Genomic DNA, 22901 nt, shown 5'->3' with positions numbered 1-22901 from the left:
GTAAAGTTAATATAATACAGCACCTTCCATAGAGCAATGTCACAAAGTGCTTCACAAATAATACTATAAAAACAGTAAAAGAATAAACAATAAAACATAGCAACAACAGGTCATAAAGACACACAAAATGTACAAACTCTGGACAGCACTAGGCGAGGCAAAGACCAGTTTTAATAGATAAGTCTTCAGCTGCTTTGAAAAGCATCAACAGAGGCCGCCTGATGTAAGCCTTAAGGAAGGTTGTTCACAGTGTCGGAGCCACCACTTCAAAGGTACGATCATCTTTTGTTCCAAGTCGAGGGGTGGATAACCAATAAGCCCTTGTCAGAAGACCTAGTGACCCCCTGGTGATATAAGGATCGAGTAGCTCAGAAATATACACGTGCCTGATCATGCTGGGTTCATATGTAGTGGAGTAAAAAAAGTCTCTATTTAACACTGAAAAGCATAGTACTTCAGTAAATTTAGTTTTTCCACCACTCTGGGTAACACACATGCACACAGATAAACAGGTGGACATACACGGACAATGCTATCAAGTCAGAGTGCGTGTGTCCATGTCGGGGGTTGCGGTGGGGGGCTGCGGCCTGTACTCTGCCACACCAATGTGTTAGATCCGGAGCCAGCCCATTGTACTGAAATTCAGCCACAATAGTGCAGTATCTTCCCCAAAGCAGAGCCCTTATCATGGTCCTGAAATGACTCGTCTCTGTGGACACCGACAACACAGGCTCCTCGGGGCCGAGCTCACGGAGCTGGAGGTAAGCGAGCAGAGCAATCTAGTCTTATTGTTCCATGCACGATAGACTGGGATTCAAACCTTTCAATTCTCGCTCTGTCTGCTGAAAGCTGTGTGCAATCTGTGATATGAGCTACTGAAACAATGCTGAACTTTCGCAAGCCTTTTGATGGTATAGCACACAACATCTCATCACTTGGTGACTGCCTTTGAGGAAAGATTGAGAACATGAATAAAACAACAATGTGTACGCCAACCAGCACAATAACATATTGTACATTCAGGACTTTCATTCACAATGTCTCTTTTGACTGCAAGCTCTGCATAAGACATGTAGTGAACAACTGTCAGCTCATAACTTTCTTTTGAGTTGACACAAAGCCTGAAACAGATTCACATCAGTAATCAATCAGGTTGACACTGAGTGTGCCTATCTAGCAATTGCTGCAGTGACAAATTGTATTTCTGAAGATATAAGACAAAGCATTTAAAATCTAAAGGTCCAGTGTGCAGGATTTAGTTGCACTAAAACCGCAAAGTCTTTTTTAGAGCCAGTGTTTGATTTGTCTGATCTGAGCTAGTGTAGAAGCATGGCAGACTACGTTCAAGAGGATCCGTTACCTCTGTAGACAAAGCTCAAACACAACAATTCTTATTTTCAGGTGATATACACTGCACCATACAACATAATTATGAATATTATGTGCCATTTCTGCCCCTAAATCCCCTTAATTCTACACACTGGACTGTAATGTGGAGCAAACATTATCACAGCTTACAGGAAGGACCTCGTGCTGTTCCTTCAGACATCATGAAATTCCATTAGGCATTTATTTGAATTCTGCTTTAATTCTCTATGTCTGTCTGGTGAAAGCTAAACTGGCATAATTAATGGAAAAATGTTTTTACCTTTCTAGCCCTGTTTTGGGATGCATCAATAGTAACTGAGCACCAAGCAACGGTGAATGAATGGAAATTGGAGGGAAGACCTCCTGCTCCAGTGCATGTTCTTCTGTGGTTTGATTGGAAGACTTTCCAATGTAAGGGAAATACTGCTGTGCTTCTGGGCAAAATGCATCATTTTATTCTCTCTGATCTTTTTAAAAGCTTACTCACTCTTGGTCTAGTTAGAGTTGAGGATCCATGGCTTGTGCTGGTGGAGCTTTGCCAAACAGTGTTCATGGGAAACCTCGGTAGACATCTACCCCGTTCTCTCTCCATGAATTGTAATATTTTCCATTTGATCTACCCACACCAGAGATAGCTATCAGTCAGTGCATCACAAAATTGTCTCTTATGTGCAACACTGCAGCCTCCGTACGCCAAGTAGCAATCCTGGATGTGGAGCAACACAACTACAAAAGTCAGCTTTGCACATTAGCTTGTTATTTACAGCCAGCAATAAGCTATATAAAACCTTCCTTACGCCAGAGTGTTGATGGATTCCCTGAGCACATGTTACAGCAATCATCAGGCAGACAAGAAGTGCCGCAAACATAGCACATCAACTGCAAAGTAATCCGGCAGCTCAGAATCATTTGGCTGCCTGTTCACAACATCCATAACACCAGCTGAGGGATGTTGTAGCACGTCAAGCTGTGAGCTTTATAAAACACCTCAATCCACAGTGACAGATATAAACAGCGCAACAGTAAACAGGGATGACCCCCGAAGGTTACCATCACTCACTGACAAGTGAACAGCCTCCTGACAACTGGACACAATTCAGTCGTCATGAACTTTTAATGAAAATATATCGAGGCGCTAAATACCCTTTTTAACATGTCCCATATAATAAAGCTGCTGTAAAAGCCTTGTGCAACCAACTCATAACTGCTCGTATCAAAATTAGTCTTAGCTTTAATTTAGTCTTTTCACAACATGGTTAGTTTCACCTGGTAATCAGTGCTGACATGTTACATGACAGTCACACATAAAGGTTTCGACGCTGGGTGAAGCACAACAAACGACATAATCTTAACAGCTTCAGAGTAATACTTGATAATCAGTTCTGATCTGACATCAAGGCCAAACAGAAATAGACTCGTAAACTATCACACCAGAATTTTGTTTTCTCACCGTGTGGATAATAAGACAGTGATGTTGGCTTCTCTGTGGAAAAGATCCTTACAGCAGCATGCAGCTCAATCTTCAGCAAAAGTGGCTTCGAAATTAAAATGTCCATATCCATTTCAGTTTTCCACAGGGGAGATGGAGATATTATATCTCTTTGTGATGTCCTTTCAAAAAAATGACTATTTTGCTTCTCACCTAATAACTAAAATTGAAGATGCTCATCTGTTTTTCAGAGGTACCATTCATCAGGCTTTTTATATGACTGTTTATATAAGGTTTCTACCAAATAACTGTGGTGATGCAACAGATCAGATCATGAATGACAGGCTATTCAAGCCTTGAAAGCCATAATTATAATATATCCAATACAAAAACCAACTGATAATTTCATCTGATGTGTTTATGTTCTTCTGGGTGTAATAGCTCTCCCCAGCATAGACCAATTAAACAGTCAACAGACCATTTACGGCCTGATTAGTCTCAGACTGGCTTTGAATTTGATACGCATGCAGACCACACACTAAATGGCTGATCAAGCGGAGAAGGTGGATAAGATGTCTGTCTGATACAGAGATGCATCAGAATTAGTGTTCTGCGTTTCTTCAATCATCTCCACTCACAGCAAATCAAAAAAAAGCATGAAATAGACAGAGCCAGAGCAAACGGATAGTTGGCTTCAGATTGACAGCTATTTGGTTTGAATATGTATTACCCCAGCATATCCCACCTTATCAGGATTCTCTTCGATCAAGCTCTTTACTATGTTCAGGGCGATGTCAGCTGCAGGCTCATTGGGAAAACCTAGGAGAGAAAAAAAACAGTGTCAATACCAGTTGTATACAACATGCAGATGCAAGAGGGATACAAAAACAGACAGGCGAGCAGACAGACGAAGTGATATCTCCACAGGTAACAGCATTTCTCCTAAATCAATGGAAAGCAGCACAAGCTGCTTGTCTCTCGTAGATGAGACCAGCTGTCTGATAAACTGCTGTAGACGTGTGTTACCAGATGCACAGTGATAGGAAAAACACATCCACGTACAGGCATATTTCAGGGGGACAAAGTGTAGGTACAAACTGCATATATATATATACACACACACACACACACACATCTGTTATCAGACCCTCGCTCACTGCCACCTCAAGTAGAATTGATTATTGTTTTGTTTTTATGGGGAAAATAACACTTAGATGTGTGATCATCATCCTATTTATCACTTTGCCAGACCAAACATGAAGTAAAGCTAGCAGTGCTGGAATGTTAAAAGGTATATTTACATAAGATTTGTACTTAAGTACACATTTGAAGTACTTTCACTTTAATAGAATATTTCCATTTAATACTATTTTCCATTTTTTTATATTCTACCTTGCTACCATTCAGAGGCAGATATTGTACTGTTTACTCCCCAGTTTCAGCTACGACTTACTTTTCAGACATCAATCTTTAATTTCTTCCTCTGAACCAGTCCCCAAATGTTTTGACTCTGAATTTTTGTGGTAAACTAAAGGATAACATTTTTGAGGGTGAGGGTGAGCAAATTCTCCTACTTCTTAAGCTAAATAAACTATTAATAATCCTTTTGAATTAGCTTGAAAATTAAGAGATTCATGATTCCCACAGGACAGCGACACGGCAAACGTATGATGCTCTTATAGAATATGATGCATTGATGTAGATTAAACTACTCAATAGTATGCAAAGTAGCTAATCAGAGGCGCAACAATTTTTAGCAATTTAAAAATATTAATCACTTTTATATTGACCACATGAAGGGATTATAATGTGATGTGAAAAATGAGACCTCCCCTGTTTCTCTCAGTTGCCATTCGAAGCCTGTGGACAATTTGTTTAAGTTGTTCAATGCTTCTGGTCTGTGGATTTTTTGGTCAAGGATGTTTTTTTATGCACGTTCTCTAGTGGCTCGTCTCAGTGCCTCTCTCCGCTCCGCTAACAGAGAGCAACAGTAGCTAACGTTAGCTTAGAAACGGTATCCGCTAAGATGAACTAACCTCTGGCTTCCAGCACAACACCACAGTTCCACAGAGCCTCTTTAAAATGAGCTTAACATTTAAACTGCAAAATCCCAAAACATCATACACAGTATAATAGTAGAACACTGAAAGGGGCCATTTTACTGCACAATGAGTACTTTTATATTTCATACTCTAAGCATATTTTGCTGATTTTACTAACATATTTTTACTGAAGTAAGATTTTGAGGACACTTACTTGTAGTGACGTATTTTCACAGTGTAGTATTAGTACTTTTAAGATAGGTAAAGGATCTGAATACTTCTTACACCACTAAAAGCTCATGTGTCTATGAAGCAATGAGGCTAACTACCATATCAATCAAAACGGTTGTCTCTGCTTGGGAACCCTAACACTGCGTTAGGATAATGTATCAATATGCAAACACACAGAATGCGATTTAATACATTTTTAATACGGCCAGAGAGAGAAGTCTGCATCTAGGAGAGAGAGGACTCTGCTGGATACTGATCTTGAGATCATTTGCTGTCATTGTAAAGAACTCACCAGCATTTAGAGTGAGCTATTGACTAAAAAAGCCCTTGAGCCAGCCTTGCTACTGCTTAAGAGTATATTTGCCACTAGTAAAAGCGCTGACAATCTGCTGCTCTGTCACAGAGTAGTGTTTCAGTTGTCTTCATTTCAAAGTAATTATATTTGGTCTTCTGGGCTTTTCACACAACTTGTCTAAAGTATTTTCCTCTAACGTCTCTGTACAATTCCTAGAGCTAGTCTGAAGTTACCTTGCAAGTACACCACTTTATACCCTTTGAAAAGACCAGAACACAATAAGCAAACATTTTTTCAGTCCTGAGTGACCCGGCAAAGGATTTAAAACTTGACGCTCTTCAGTATTATAACCCCTCACCTCCATGGACCTCCAGGGACCACAGGTTGCAGAAAGCACTGTCCTCCTTTAACGACAGAGGTCAAGACCTCAATTTCAACCCACATCAACTGATACATGGGTCACGCCACAGTTGTAACCGGTTGGTTATTGCCTGGGTCACATTCTCAAATATTTTCCTTTTCCCGGGTCATTACAACGACAATACCATTCTATGACCTATGAAACAGGCTTACAAGTACTGCAGTGACCTGCACCCTTTAAGTCGGATGTAAAGAAAAATGAAAAATTCCTGAACTCTCTCATCTCTCACCCAGACCACCAGCTGTCAAAGCCTCTCAATAAGTATTCTGTAAATGCTCGAAATCAACTGCCGTGACAGCCAAGATATATACTGTATGTATTATCCCCACCACCCTCACCTATCTGACTACAGTTGATGTCTTTCTCTCTGTTGTTCTTCTCCTCCCCCTTCTCCGCCTGACAGGAGGAGAAGAGAGGGGCTGAAGTGCTGCCTTGGCCTAGCTGAGCTCCTGTTCAAGTCCTGGGATGGAGCGAGATGTGAGCTGCATACCAGCCAGCATGACAGCCAGACTGCTCCTCCTATGGCTCTGTTAGGTACCGTCTGCAGACAGTGCATGGCCCGTTCACAGCTCCTGCCCTTCAAAAAGCTGCCCCCAGAGCTGTGCGCTCAGAACCTAATCCAGCATGCCAAATCAGTTTGCAGGTCACCTGACTGTCTCCCAAACACACTTAACCTTTACAGCGATATCACTTTGTCTGGTGATGTTTCCTTTTTGAAATCCGTTTCCACACATATGCAGGTGTACCGACACTCCGGCTCACACATCCAGTAACGTAGGCAAACAGATGTGCAGAAGACGAGAAAGCTGAGAAAAAAAGATCCATGGAGATAGGACCAGCTGTTTAGGACGAGTTAACACATCCGGAGATGTGTCATAGAAGTAAGCACATAAACAAAATAAATGTGTATATCATTATAAAAAGTAAGGGCCTGCCTTTGAACTCCTATGCTGTATGTCACCTCAAGAGAGATGAAGAGAGGTTCATTTAATTTAAGGTTAAAAACAGGTCTTAATCATAATAATAGAACGTTGTGTTCATTCTGGTCACCATCAGTGGGTTTATATTTAATCTATTCAATGTGGAGTTTCTACAAATGCTCTATTGATTTGAGAGCTATACCTATTAATCATAGTAGAGCTGTAAAGGGGGTGGGGGGGGGGCATACGAGGTGAACTTCAGAACCAATGAGAAAGATAACAGGAAAGCAGGATGATGTAAACAAATGGTGGAAAAGAGATGACAGAAAGAGTGTTAGATGGAAGGCTGGAAAAAGGGGTCAGTGCAGTTGGGGGCAGCCTGCCAGGAGAACTCTGCTCGGCAGCATCATCGACGGCCCAAGGTCAACAGCAGCAGTTCGAGAGCATCGGCAGCTCTCTCTCTCTCATCATTTGTCTCCTTCACGCTATCCACTACCTTAACCTCTCCTCACCTCTCCTCTCCTTTTACTCTCTATCCCTGTCAGCCTGGCCAAGTATGTTTATGTGCTGAAAATCAGATACAATAAAATGACCTCAATCATCACTTCCATCACCTCTCTTGGCCACAGTCACCGTAGATGGTACAAAATCCACTTATAGTTGTTGAAAAAGATGATGTACAAAGAAGGATTAAGTGAGCTGACTCTTTTATATGCTCAAGCGCACACAAAATGAATGAAGAAGTTCAGTGTTTTACTTCTACACCTCCTCCACTCAACACTTCCTTCTCATTCTCCTTTGCTCCATTTGCTGTGTGGAGGGTTCGGTGAAAGCTAATCTGTCAGGAGGTGGAGAGCTGGCGTCAGGCGCAGTGATGGTGGGCCCTCCAGGGTCCCTGCACTGCTTGGCTCGGCTCCTCTCTCCCCTATGCTGGGAATATGGCCGGCTCAGGGAGATTTGTCTTAGTGAGGCGCACTGATGGGATATGTGCAGCGCAGCGCCGCTGATGAGGACTCAGGTGGTGCAGTGTTATTTCTGCTGAAGGCTCCTCTACTTCATCACCAAGCAGAGCACAGCATCCAGACAGAGAGGAGGGGCTGGGGGTGGGTTGGTGACTATGGCACGTGCCATGTGAACAAGGGTTACAGTGGCACAGCAAGCTTACATAACATTTGCATAGTACATCCAGTGATGTTGACGGCGATGGTAGTTATGAGTTCAGTGACCACAACTAATCGGGATTTATGACCAGGGAGAATGAAATTAGATAATCACTGAATCTGACCTGCGAAGACAGTAAGGCAGGTCTTCTCAGTTAGTGTTTCATCCATTTGATTCATTTTAAGCAACAATCAAAAAAGCTTGATCAAACTATATGAAAAAGATGACTTGGTTTAATTTCCTTTTAAGTGAAAGGTACATTTTCATCCATGTCTCCACGTCATCCCAGTGTGTTCCGCCAAAGGGAAGATTCATCTTAAAACAGAATTCACATATTTTATTCCTATGATCTTCAGCGTGTAGGACCTTTGTTAATATGAATAAAAAGAGAGCCCACTCTAATCTCTGATGCAACCAGCAGACAGAGTCTCTATCCCCTCTCTAAGGCATGTGTAAAACACCTTTATGAACACTGTACAGGACCCTGGGTGACTTTTAAGGAATATGGTTTTATGTACTTTAAATAAAAACTAGAAACCAAAGGAAAGCCATTGCTTTGGATGTTGAAGATCAAAAGTACAAGTTGCGACTCAGTTCATAGAAACAGCTCCCAGTTTATATCACAGATATCTCACTCTTGACTGCGAAAAAGTTGAGAAGAGAAGTTCATGTACAAAAATATCCACTGAACTGGAACGTAGGGAAAATAATATAAATGTGCACTCAGTCTTAGGGGGAATATTTTCTTCAAGAACAAGCACGCCCTTGCTCTCTCTTTTGCCAGCATGGCAACTCTTTCACATCCTAAATTTACAGAGTTAACTTCCACAACAAATTTGTGTAGCTAAGGTGTTTTTCTCTGGTGAGAAGGAGTGAGAAGTAGCTGCATCGCCTGAAAGCGAGTAGAGGTAGGTTGAATTCATGTCTGTGCTATGATACATTCCCATTCTTTGTTTGCAAATATATGGGGAGGCACATACTGCAGACCACACCAGTTTTGTTTTTCCTGAGTGAGCTTATAGTGTAACAAGGATACCACAACCTGCTGTTATTTTAGGACTATATCATTTCTGGTGGACAATCCTGATGTTTTGTACGGGTATGTGGCCGAGGCTTGCTAAACAAATGCTGACTGAATTCTTCAAAATATACAATGAACAGCTTTTCTCCCCTTGAGGCAAGAATCGTATTGTTGGTCCCGCTCCGCGTTCCCTCTTTTGTAGCTGGTCAAGTTCACGTCTCAACACTCGTCATTCATTTTGATGAGCTGTCTACCTTGAAGTAGCATGTAGCCTGAGGCTGGGGTATATGGCACTGGTCAATTCACCTCAGGAGTTGGAATTGTGGTAAATATAAGAAATCTGCAACAGAAAACAACCCAGCAACAACTAAAGTGCTTATGTTTATCTGTTTTTGAAAAGTTCTTAACAAAGATCTTTAAATATAGATTTTTGATATTTTTTAATACATGGACTGCTTTTCTTTTTGCTTAGAAACGTCTTTAAAATGTTGCTATAAAGAGGAAATGTAGCATTTTTCTTCTTAATCAATAAAATAGAGCACAGTGAATCTGACTGCTGCCTCTAAAGACACTTATTATAACAGACAGGCAGGACAGAATCATTTAAGCACGATGTAGTACAAAGTAGATTGGTTGATTGTGGTTTTGGGAGCAGGAGGAAATCATTAAATGCGGCACAGTCGAGGGCAGCAGCCCTGTGTTTTCATCTGGAAACGGAGGGTGGGGGAGAGAGTTGTCACCCCATCAGGGCCCAGAGGAGAGGTGAGGTGACCCGGGGTGGAGGACAGAGTAGCGCCCCAGGACTCTAGACGCCAAAGCGTGGGTGTCAAATGGCCTGGAGCTCCTCTCTACAGCAACAGCGGGACGCGGCAAGGCTGTGACCATGACCGACTTTGCAGCCCCACAGAAGGAGACAGAGACAAAGAGGAATGGGAGGGTGCTGTGTGAGGAAGACAGGCAGAAAAAAAGAGGTAGAAAGAAAGAGAGCAGCCTCCGTGGCACAACAGATGATGACCTTCCTTGGAAACGTTCCATATAGGTGATGCCAGGCTTTGTCCTACATGCTAAAATTAACACCTGACACTTTAAAAAACATCCTAAAGAGTGTATGATATGCAAAAGTTTAATGCTCAACCAAGTTTCTCGAAGGCCTAAATCTGTTGTCCTGTGGGTGGGAAGTGTTTTTACATTTGGCTCATCATCCATGAAAATGGTGGAGCAAGGCTACTGTTGAATACAATGCACACTGTGTGACTCAGTTAAATGGGCTACGAAGCTCCTGTTCCCTCTGAGCACACACTCGGCTACCCACTGATACAGCACGTTGCCCCTATGTACCTTGAAAATTCCAAACCCAGCTGGGCTAAGCTCCCTGTAGTAAACCCTGGGTTTTAAGAGAAGGGGGGAACTTGCCCAGGCCATCTCTGGCAAGCTAGCAGCGAGCCATCACTGCCGCGAGATAAGGTGCCGTGAATGGCTCCAACCTTCTTAATCCTAGACAGAGATGAAGAGTACCAGAGCGCGATGCTGGCTGGAGGAAAAAATTCTTAGCTGCTTGACACCTTTGATCTGGACAGTACAGTAGAATGGCAGCGTGGACATACCAGTAGAGCTTGGGTGGATTACATCCGCATATCTCCCACAGCCACCAGTCAGAGGGAAAACTCTTCTGTCAACAATCCTCAGATCAGTCACAGAGACAGACGAGCCAGGGGTGGAGGGCGAGCAGTAAACAGGGGGATATTTGTACTATGAAGTGGGCCTCTGTTTTGATAGGGTTATCTGTGAGATGGCATCTGTCAGGTTAGTAGTAGACTTAATGTTCACGTCCTTGCTTTTCATATTGTGCCAAGTGAGCCCTCTGCTGTGTGCTAAGATTGATCTTAGCAGGTGCCTCCTAAACTGTACAGCTCATTACAAGGCTGTTGGAAAGTACTCTTTCAGCTAAGATGTGATCTCTGCAAGGCTAAATTGTCCACAGTGCATCTTGAAATGGGATTTTTATGTATGTGGTTTTGCTTGAGCAAACACTTCTGCTTGCATGCGAGCGAGCATATTAGTGTCGTGTAAGACTGACGTGTGAGGGAGAAAAAGGACTACAGGAGAGTGAAGACATGAGAGAGAGGGATACAAAAAGAGAGAATGACCTCTCTAAGTCTAGGTAGTTGGACTCTTGGCACTGATCTTGTGAGACATTCAGAGGTGTCTCCTTCTTGGAAGGAATAATCCATTTAAACCCGGGTCGCATGTCTGTGATTGATGTGCAAACAGGAGCAGCACTTAATAACCTCTATCATGCTGGGTGACCTCATGGCCCACGGTGGGCACCAGTTTGTTTATGGGTGGTACCTCCGACACACTCTCCGTGCAGAAATTCTGTTGTGGCTAATGGGCCGGACTGAGGGATTGGACTGTCAGCGCAGTGTGAGCCCTCATTTTTCTTTCCGAGCGTCTAAGGTACCCCCTGCGCACCCCTGCTACACCCAACCTCCCTGTTCTCCCATCATCTGTCAATGGTGACTGAGTCTCCTGGAATATGGAGGCGTGAAAGAGAGTGTCAATTAGCATTAGCTGTCCTGACAAATCTGTTTTTCCCACCACAAAAGGCCTTGGATAACTTGTTCTTGATTCCTCTCTGTCACAATGTTGGCGGCACAGGATTTGTTTTGCTACTACAATCGAGTGTGGAAATGGGTCAAGCACATGTGCATAAGTTTAGTTCCTGGGTGCATAACAGTGTGCACATACAGTATATAAAACTATGGCTATATCTGAGTGTATCCTACAGAGACAGAAACACACACACACACACACACACACATAGAGAGAAAGAGAGAGATGAGGAGGATGTGTCTTTTATACTAAATTGCTTTTGTTTACATTGCTGAAATGGAGGTTGACCTTAAAGGTTATCTGAAATGTACAGAAAATGTCAGAATGCCTGACAAGGGAGCACGGCCTCTTTCAGAACATGGCAGTACTCAGGGGGCACAGGGAGGAGTCTGAGAGAATAACATCACAGCACTATACTATACTGTAGTTCCTTTCAAAGTCCCTCCTCTATTTACCCTCTGCTGTGTGAAGATCTTCAGTCTTAATCAGCTGCATTGTTCTATGGAGATGCAGTTATGGCAAGCGCTAAGCTGTTTATTTATTGAATAGGCTGTTTAATTCCCCCCCTCTGCGGTGTGCTTGGCTCTGCACAGCCTACCACTTTGATGTGAGGGGCTGCTGGTGGAGTGCTACGATGGGATCCTACTGGCAATGCAGCACATGGCCTCACGGTGACAAGGAATAGGCATTGCCCTCGTCAGCAGTGTACAGTACAAACAGTACCCTCATGCAAGTATTTGGCCTCCCTTTGTGTCATAAAATAGCGCTGTTTTACTCCAAAATGCCACATCATTCTTCATTTGATTTATTGAAAGCGGCAACAGGGAACTTTTATTTATGTTGATTCTGGCGACCCCTGTGGACAAAAGCAGTATGAGCACCACTGCCTCCTAAGGTAAAGATCTTGATCTGGCTAGCTAGCTAGCTCACTGGTGGGCTTGTTTGCTTGTGTAGGTTATACAGAGGCATCAGCATTAAATTGAGACTGTTTCATAACCAAATAATAGTTCCTTTTAGTGCATTTAATTCGACCTGCAAAAGTGTTATCACTGCCACAAACTCAAATTTAGTTTATGTTTTAAAGACAATACTTTGTAATTTTAGTTAATTTACTCAGGATTTGCCAAAGTTGTTGAGTCCCTAACAAGTCAGACACCAATGAGTAACCAAGTTTATAAAGGATTTATTGCAGTTTTTTAGTGAGTAACTCACATGTTCACATAATTACTTTGGGGACTTTTGGTATGGGAAAATAACAGAAAAATATGAATTGCTTGTTCGGACGCAGAATATGCTGAAGAAACTTCCCATGCAACACAAGATAATGTTAGAGAAGGGAGTGAATTTTACAGAAATGGCTGCTGAACTTATCTACACTGACTGTAAAAATGTGCAGTTAAATAATGGGCAAGGGAGAGAGAGATAGGGGAGACTGAGAGAAAAACTGTGAGAAAGAAATTACAACTTTAGCCCTTCTTATCATTAACACTTCAGTAATAGCCATTTTGAGTTTTGTGCAGAGACAGGTGGCAGAAAACAAGCAATACTTAAGAGAGATGGTGAGAGGAGATGATGAGGAGTTGTTGTGTACTAAACTGTGCGAATTGCTGAAGTGATGGGTGGAAAATGTTCAATATCCCAAGAGGGAAGAGTTCTATCCAGCACAGAGTGTAATTATAAACATCTAGTCATTAAGAAACACCAAGGCTCTCTTTAGTGCACACACTGAGCTTCACTAACAAGTGTATGCTATGCTGTGTATCAGGATGCTTGACCACTTGGAATATCTATACATGTGCATAGAAGTTTAACTGTGCCGCCTGGGCGTTTATATATAGACCTGCAGCTGTTTGGATACACTGACAGCTTGTTGAACTAACAACTGCACCATAATTAGCTATTCATTTTGTTAATCCAGTGAGTGCGTCTCAGCTGCGTCTCTTATAGCAATAAAATCACATCAGATCAGCACCCTGGTTGTTAATAATGTGGCAGATGCTTTTTGCCCAGAGACTGGTTAAGATCGAAAAAAAAATAATTTAAGGGAAGTTACTCTGTTACTGTGTGTTTATGGCTGGTTTAATGAGCACAGCGAACAGCAGTCTGTCAGACTCTATAATCAGTGATTTGCACTAAGTGTCTGGATGTTTTCAGTGTGCAACATGGTGACAGCTGCCAGTTAGTCAGCACACAGGGTTGATAAAGGAGAAAGAGTGATAGCTTTGGATGGAAATTGCATCATGATGTTGTTGTGACATTTTTAGAGGAAAAACAGATGTGATCACATGTGTAAAAAGGCTTATTTCATGTTTCCCTGAGGCTGCTTTTTTACGTTACACATGTGGCTAATCTATGTTCCTATATATACACCAGTACTGAAGTTTAGGGACTTCTGTGTTTCTGATGCATGCTGCCAGTCATAATTATGTTATCAGCCACTAACCTCTTTCTGAACTGAATCACAATGGACTGTAGTTATATATAAAGGGTTTTTTTCTCCTTAACGGATAAAGGGCTTTGCAAGTGATTCACCCATTAACACTTTTATTCACACCGATGGCAGTGGGATGCCATGCAAGTGGTAGAAACTCATTGCTCACGGACACTCTGACACATAGACAGGAGGCCTTGCAGGAGGAGCCACAGCTGCTCACCTTCCTTCTTGAGGGAGGAGGAGTGCATTTTCAAAAATATGTTGTTGGTTTCATAAACCAGTTTATCGTGTAAGGTGGTAGAACACTTGTTTGCACCTTTAGTGAGATGTATCCTTCAGCATTATATTTTCAACATGTCTAACATTTAAAAAAAAATCTAATGAAAATCAATGACGGGTGTTGCTTCGCTTGCATTTTGCAATTCAGCTGCAAATGTCGGCATATACAGTTAAAAAGCCCAGCATCGGGTCTTAATTAGTGGCAGTGCATTCAAGTAACTCAACTGTGGCTGTGCTCATTTACACCATCAGTGTTAGAAAGTACCCCGCTAAAAAGAAAACATGCAATGATGCAAAAATGAGCAGCCACAACGAATTAACCGCTGGGTATTCGATTTCTTAGAAGGCTGCCAACTTTGTTTAGAACAAAACCTCAACGCAATTACGCAAGTTGAGGATATCAGAAAGTATTATGCATGAAATAAATCTTAACTGCATGTGCATGAATTGTCAAGCATCTGAGCAGAGCAAGGGCCACCTTTTTACTTCAGAACAGCTTTAATCTTCCTGGGTTTTCTGTCCTGACACAATTTTAGATATAGATTACATCATTCTTACTGAAGGAAAGCCTCCAGCTCTTTCAGTGATGATAGAGGTGTAAACCCATAAACGATTAATGTCTAGTTTTGGTGACTGGAGATGCCATGGACAGGTTACAAGTTCACTGTGGTGTTAAAGAAACTGCTTTTGAATTTGTCTTACATTGGACCCAGAGGCATTTTCAAGGCTGTACATGTATATGAGAACATCTTGGGAGCACCTGGTCTTGTAAAACTGTCTCAATATTCCTTGGGTGAATGATCATAAAGTGTGATCAGAGCACCCAACGACTCTCACGAGATAACTGCCTAAACAATTACAGATCTCTGAACATGTGTAACAGTTACTGTCCCTCATTGGCCTTTATTTAAACAATGACAAAACACTGTGTTATACCAAACAGACATCTTGGTCGTCTGAAATTATTCATAAGTTTGCCAGAGTTGTGACTGCTTTTATCGAACCACATTGTCGCTGACTTGTTGTTAGTGACAGCGAATTAAAATTAGTATGTTAATTAATCCTTACACATTTGGCCTCCACTGGGATTTTTTGGATGTGAAAATTCAACGGGAGGCAAACACTATATACAGGATGTAAGAATGGTGAGAAAATAATTATTTCTCCCCAGCAGAAGGAATGTACTGCACTATATGATATAAACTCCATTACTTTCTCTGCATCTAACAACATTTTTTGCCATCGTAACTTCAAAGCCTGTTTACACCAACAAGTTTGGCATGTTTTCAATGTGACTTTGTTTAAGTCTAATTAGCACGCTCACTCTTTGGCAAGGAAGCCTTGCTGCATATTAGGCCTGGTCCCATGAGGGAGCATGAGCATTGTTCAGGGTCTACATTTTGTTCACCTTATACTAGGTTGTGTCTTTGTGCAACATGGTGTAAGGTGAACTTGTTGGTACAGTACGTTTCCAGTGTATTCTTCTTCAAAGACAAAGCCCTTATAATAATAAAGTATTCAAGGTCCTGTGTGTTGAATGTTTGGGGCTCTATTGGTGGAAATTTTATATATTATTAAAAATGATCAATGATAATAATGTTTAATTAATGTATAATCACCAGAAAACTAAGAATAGTTGTCTTTTCTTTACCTTAAAATGAGACTTATATATCTACAGAGTCTGCCATGTTGTACAGTTTCTACAGTAGCCCAGAACAGACAAACCAAACACTGGTTCTATGAGAGGGACATTTGTGTTTTTCAAGGCCATTGTAGGGGAAGGTGAGGCGAGGGATGTTCAGTTGGTTGCAATCTGCAACCTCAAGACAAGATGCATCTCAGTCCTACACACTAGATCTTTCATACATATGCATTAAAAGATGGGGCAGGCACAAAGTGTTATTTCATGCAGATTGTTATGATAAAACCAACACGTTCTCACTCCCAACTCCTGCATGGTCAGTGGCCTTGAGCTTCAACGTATGACGCTTACAGTACTTACCCCTCTACAGGTAGTTGCTGTTGCACGTGCAGGGGTGAAATGTTGTGAAAATGGTTGTAGCAGTTTGGTTAGGGTTAGGTTTCCAAATACTTAGTAAGCTAAGTTTAGTCACATAAGTAACGCATGTTTTGTGACTTAAAGTTATCTTACTTATATAACATGAAGAAAGTTAACCTTGACACTTGGTCACACACGGGACAAAAATCCCGGTCACTGGAGAGAAAGGTGTGTGACCCATCCAACCACCCCTGACAAGGACTTTTCTTGCTTTTTATACTTTGGCATTAGAGGGACACTTCCAGAACTGATACTAGAGGGTACCTACAGCCATTGACCAAGCTACTGTAGTTGACGCATTGGGAGTTGGAAGTTGGATAAAGCATGCATGTAAAGCAAAAAAACAAATATAAGGTCAAAGTAAAGGAAACAAAATAAGAGAGATTTGTCTTACCATAAATGCCTGTGGATATACATGGGAAGGCCTGAGCAGAGAGAAAGAAAAAGGAATAAAAGTCAAAGCACATTCACATAGATTGGAAAAATGGTACGAGACAAAAGGAACTTTTATCAGTTGTAGTTTATTTTAGTACCTAATCACAGGAGATAAAATCTCCTCCGTCCAAGATGTTGAATCCGACAAGCTTTTTTTGTCAGTCCTTTACTCTTTTTCCTTTTATAGTTAAACACACTGAACTTATCATTACTATTTAACAAGCAAAGATAAAGACTAGAGCAGAGCAATTAAAACATCAACAACTTAAAGTAAATATTGCATGACTACATTCATCTGCATTAAACTGTAGACATTGTGGGATGCCTACTGTTTACCTTTGTATGTTTGTTATTTGCCTCTACTTCCTCTCTTGCTCGCTCCCAAGAGGAGCAATTTACAGTATCCCTGCGATGCTAAAGTAGAACTGTACTGTAAACCACACTCCAGCTCCAATGCACACTGCACAATAACACACACAAACTTATTCAGTGTACTTTTTTCTTGACTTCCAAAAACAGGTGATTTAATTTCTCTTGGACTTAGACAAACACACATCAGATTTATCATGGAACATGATCACGCTGCTGTGTTCAAGAGGCAATATTCTTTCATGTACTGTTGCACTGTTGTGCTGTCGTACTCGACAACCCATTAGTACTCAATGCCCGTACTTTATGTCCATAACAGTCGTAGTTTGCATATGTTGCTTGAGGGCACGGTGGATCATACTCATGTGAATTCATAGGTACACGCGGAGCTTTGCTGCTTAATAATCTTCAGTACATGAATAACCAAATGAGGTCAATTGATCCTGTCGCCTAAAGCCCAAACCTACACTCAGAGCTTCTCTTCCACAAAATGTTTATGTAACTTACCCAGCAACTGAAGGGTGCCTCCCATTATAAAGTTTGTTTCAGCTTGATACTTGTCTTTGATTTAATGCATTTAGATAGCTAAATAGAAGAACAGACAGACTTAATTCTGTGTAAAGTTGATGCCAACAGTGACCCAACTGTGTCTCAATAACAACAAGGACATCACAGTGAGAGGCTTTTCAGCACATTTGATTGAAATAATGAGAAAGCTAAAAACAAAATCACAAAGTCATTGTTGCCACATTTGGATCAATAGGAGGAATCGATAATAACCCACCAACCATTAAAGTGTGGGGACAAACAAAAACAGACATGCAGAGAATCAGAATACATATTATGAAGCTAAAGAGCAAAAGCCTGCATATATTTATGGCTGTCTTTTCCAAAAAGATTATAAAAAGTAACCACCTTGTAATAGTTCTGGCTTTGTAGCACTTTGCAGCAGACATATTATTCAAGCATGGCTTTATAGCTGAAAATAGTTTCATTATTCTTTACTTCTGTGAGCAAATACATTATGATACATAGGCAACGCTGTAAGCTACCCCATTTCACATTCATCTTTTTAAGTATATTAATAAACAGTAAAGAGAAAGGATTTTTTCCAAAGGTCCCATTTGTCCTCAGAAGCAGCTGAATGCGTGCTTTTAGTTCCTGCATTCATCAAAAGGCGTGGCCACAACATTAATATAATAAGGTGACAAAGGAGAAAAAAAAGGGAAAACATTTCCACTAGCTGCTCACAACTGGATGAATATAGAACAACAAAACACTACAGAGATTCATCAACGAATAACACCCATATGTCAAATTCTCCCAGTGCCAAAACTAAAAGCCAACAGTATGTTTTGCCACACTGACCCTGTCAAGTTGTATTTAGAAACACGCTCTTTCTAGCAGCCGCGCCAAGATCACTTCATTTTAGAACTAAAAGCACAATTAATAGATCTGAAGGAAAATAAGGCAAATAAATGTCTGCTCGTATTTTGATTACAAAAACAAGTGGTCAGGGTTCTAATCTTTAGAGTCTTTTCAACTGAGAGAAGAAATAAACATGATTCACAAATTAAGCAAACAATTGATTAAAAAGACTTTTTTTTCCCCAAAGCATCACTCACGCTTTGAAATGCAGTGGTCCGCTTGTCCTTGCTTTAAGCAAAGAGGAATGAGTCTCTGTTTGTATTCTTATTTACCAGTTTTCAGGTTCCGCCTGTCAAGGTGAATCTTTCTTCTGTGGGCTGATTTAAATCTTTTTACCGAAGCGTTGACCTTTCCAGATGACTGTCTGGGTCTGACACAAACCTCAGATGATGAAGCGTAGAAAAGCATGGCCATTTTTAGTTCTCTACCAACCTCTGCCCATGGCACACACAGAGGCATATTAAGACTGAGGACACCAAACTGGTCAAATATCCAAAACAAACCAGAGAGAAATAATAACAGTGTACAAATTGGATGTCAGATTTTAACAAATATGTATTATACAAAAGATGTTTAAACAATTGCTCAAATAAAATGCTTTATACAGATGTACTTATTATCAGCTTGCTGGCAGCATCTTAGAAGCAAGTGAATATCTCAATACTTTCAGCTGCACTGTATTTAATTATGCAAGTTTTACTTTTGGTAAAAGTCAATACAAACACGAATCAAGATTTACTTCTGTAGGAGGAATCTATTTGAAGCTGTGTAATAAAAAGGGGAAGGTAAAATAAATTCAATCGTAAGACAAGATGAGCATTCTTTCCTGTCTATGCCTCCAGCTGGTGTCTGCTGCCAAACTGATCCTGAGCCAGAAGCCTGGTTATCCTCTCTCAGCTGAAAGGCCGCGATGTCAGTCTCTTTAACTTGAACTTCTGTTCTGACGGCATCTAAACCTTAACACATCACAGGCTGTGGCGAAGACATGCCATCAGCATAATCAATTAAAATCTTTTTTATTAGTTCCCTGGCTGTTGCATTAAAGGGGTATTGATCTTTGTAGCGTGAAAATGCATCGGCTAATCACTTAACGGGATGCTGTAAAGATCTGACACCTTTGTGGCATATGCAGACGTCACTTACTTGTTTAAAGGACGGTTATTGCAAAAAGTGAAGAGAGGTATATATCCAATAAAACCGTAAAGCCTGGAGAGCATTTTGGCAGACACATCTCGTTTTCATCCATAAATCAGCCGCACAGCAAGCAATAAATTACACTGAGGTGTTTACAAATGATAAATCTTACTGATAATCAATATCTGTTAATGCCAACATGCTCAATATTGTTTATAAGCTTCAAGTTTTGTTAAAATCATTAAAAGCTTTAGCTGTTAAAGAACACTTTCCTTATGTAAATGTGAGCAAGTGGAAAACATCAGGGCCTGTTTACTGCAGTAGTACCTTCTTAATTGCAATTATTCACATGCAGAGCAGATGAGTGGTGAGTCATAATGGAGCTTAAGATTTACCTCTTTTAGAGAGACAGAGCACAAATGATTACCAGTGTCTAATCAGAGCAAAGTCCATCTAAGTATAATCAGGAAAATCTACTTTAAGTACCGACTGCTACATCAACTTTTCTACACCAACTTTTCTCCAGGAGTTGAGTGATTGTCCTGTTTGTTAAAAAAAATGAACACAGTGAGAAAGACAAAAAGACAGACAGACAGATTCAGTCAATTGACGACTTGATTAATCAAGCAATCATCTTAATTTGTAAAGCAACTTCTAACTAAAGCTGTCAAATAACTGCAGTAAAAAGTAGATTTCTCTCTGAAATGTAGCGAAGTGGAAGTAGGAAGTGGCATGAAAAGAAAAGAACTAAGTACCTCAACTTTGTACTTAAATAGAGTACTTGAGTAAATGTACTTAGTTCCATGACCCCATTGCCTATAACTTGCAAGAACACCCAAGTAAAATACAACTGAAAGTGACAAACAGCTACAGTAGATCTCTGAAGCAGCCACAGCATGCAGCACTGCAAGCGTAGCAAAGCATAGACTATTTTTCTTTTCTTCCCCATCAACACTGGGCCACCGTAGAAGCTATTTTGATAGTTGTTAGCGTACATGCCTTCACACCTGCTTACATTGCATCAGGGCTAATGTTAATTAGGACAGTCAGCGGTATATGAGCAGTCATGACCTATGATTCCTGGTTTAGGTTATTATTTCAGTCTCTGGCTGCTCATTAGAAGTGAGTCAGCATGTTGGCCTACACCCTGGCATGAGACTGTGCCTGACATGTTGGCTTGTTGCTGATTTTCTTTGCTTAGGGAGTGTTCAGAAATTGGTCACCAGGGAAATTATTCTGTTGCCAGGGCTCCTCCCTAATCTATCACATCACTTTAAAGTGGAGCACCTTCCCTCTCAGCATCTCCGCACAGTTATTCGGCTAACAGTGTATTAATAACAGTATGGAGTGGCTACAGTGATCATTGTTGGGAAAAATATCTTGTGTTCTATTAATGTTAATTATAAGTCACATGTGTTTATGGTTATATTCACATAAGGGGCTGGATTTGAACTTTTTAACCACAGCTTATTAAAACAATGATTCATTAACTTCAAAGTGTGACTAGAGTTTTACAAAGACAGTGCTCATAAAACTGAGCCATTGTTATTCCACTGAGACCATGATGGCCTGCAGCTTTCAGTCATTTGTTAAGCAGCAGGAAATGACACCGTAAAGATGGCTCAACCTGTGGCAAAATGTGCCATCCCTGCTGTAGCTGTCACCTTCCCATGCTGCAGGCACTGCAGAGTAGCCACCAGCAGACAGGTAAAGGTAAGAAAACCATGCATGGGCACAGTGACTGCAGGATCCTGCCGGGGGAGCACCTCGTCTCGGCTGGCTGAGTAAATAGTGCTGGACCCAGGGTGCTGCCCCCGTAGCTTGAAGCCTCCTAGCCTGTTTGCAGATGGAAGCTATGCTTATAAATCACAGCGGCAAGGGGAGACCTTGTGCAAATGCAACCACAAGTATGTTATTATTCACCACTGTTGTCACAGTGTGGGCTTACATCAGAGTATCAGAACCTGAATCCGAGAGAATCCTCTTTGTTGACTGCTGTAATTCTTTAAGCATGTAGGTCATGCCTGGTCTCTCTGTCTGAATCAGCTACCTGCTGCTGCTGCTGAGAGGAGCATGTCACGGTTACAGATCAGGATATTCAAATATGACACATTAACACCCTTTTGTTCTGCATAATACCCCACTCCATATTCTAATGTTAGCGCTGATTGTTTGAGTGTCATTATGCTAAATGGAGGATGGAGAAATGCAGAGGGTGAGAAACCTGGAACCTAATGGCCCGAGTCACACCACTGCTTTTTATATCTGCTGTGATCAAGTGTAAGTATTATCACAATAATATCTGAGTGTCCATTTAGGAGTCGGCAGCACTGCCTGCGTTTACATGCAGGGAGTTACTTGCTGGGCACGGTACTCTGGAAAACAACTTATCAAGGATAAACTGTTTGCATATAACGTTGTGATGGAGAATCTGTGTTGTTATGAATAAACCAGAACAGAGCATTCCTGTCCTCCTCTAGGGTCCTGCCAGCAATAAAATATGAAAATATGCCACCACCAAGTAAATCCTTTCCCTAAGCAGCAGTAGGTAACGTCTGATACAGAGGAAAGAAATGACAAACCACACTACAGAAATTGTAGATAGTGCTTACCACAATGATTTTGTTGACATCAACATGTATCTATCGTGCTGTGCGAGTGCCAGTCTGTAGCAGCTATGAAAACAAACACTGAAAGTTTAAAACGTTCCTACCTCAGAGTATTTTATGCTGAAATCTTAACCTGGTCTTCTATTCTTACAGTCTGAGGTTTGTTTAGTTATTCTAATCGTGATATGAAGTTCATTATGAACTTTAAGGAAAGATTTCTTACTGTTACTAAGGATTAGAAGTTGTCTATGCATATTAACACATTTTGTGATATAATGGCAATGTGTATAATTTGATTAAAAAAATAAGAAACATTTTTGCAAAAAAAAAAACAAAGAGTAGTGTGTAGTTTTAGCTTTTTTAAAAACTGGTTCTGTCCTCCCTATTTTCCACTCTGTTTTTTCGGGTCTGTGCTTTATGTGGCTCAGGAGGTAGAGCGTGTCATCCTCTAATCGGAAGGTTCGATCCACAGCTGCGGCTGCATGTCGATATGTCCTTGGAGAAGATATTGAAACTCTTTCCTCCTCATGAGCAGTTGAGCACCTCGCATGGAAGCCTCAGAGTGTGTGTGAGTGGCATGTGTTGCAGAGCTGGAGAGTAGAAAAGTGCTAGACAATGCAGCCGTTTATCGTGTAATTTTTTACAAACTACAG

The 22901-nt window shown here is 41.1% G+C and overlaps 1 protein-coding gene across 3 annotated transcripts in view; it reads right to left on the bottom strand.

Moving 5' to 3' along the window:
• macrod2 (mono-ADP ribosylhydrolase 2) overlaps positions 1-22901 on the bottom strand; it is a 427221-nt gene that overhangs the window by 88774 nt on the left and 315546 nt on the right. For all 3 annotated transcript variants that reach the window (XM_084376185.1, XM_084376184.1, XM_084376183.1), the window contains exons 7-8: positions 16668-16698; positions 3543-3616 (exon numbers count right to left, since the gene is read on the bottom strand). In XM_084376185.1, the coding sequence (XP_084232311.1) occupies positions 3543-3616; positions 16668-16698 (105 nt within the window). The remainder of the gene's footprint in view (positions 1-3542; positions 3617-16667; positions 16699-22901) is intronic.

This window comes from Pagrus pagrus (genome assembly GCF_965226575.1).
Source record: "Pagrus pagrus genome assembly, chromosome: 15".
NCBI classification, from domain to species: Eukaryota; Metazoa; Chordata; class Actinopteri; order Spariformes; family Sparidae; genus Pagrus; species Pagrus pagrus.
This window is presented reverse-complemented; position numbering and strand designations above follow the sequence as displayed.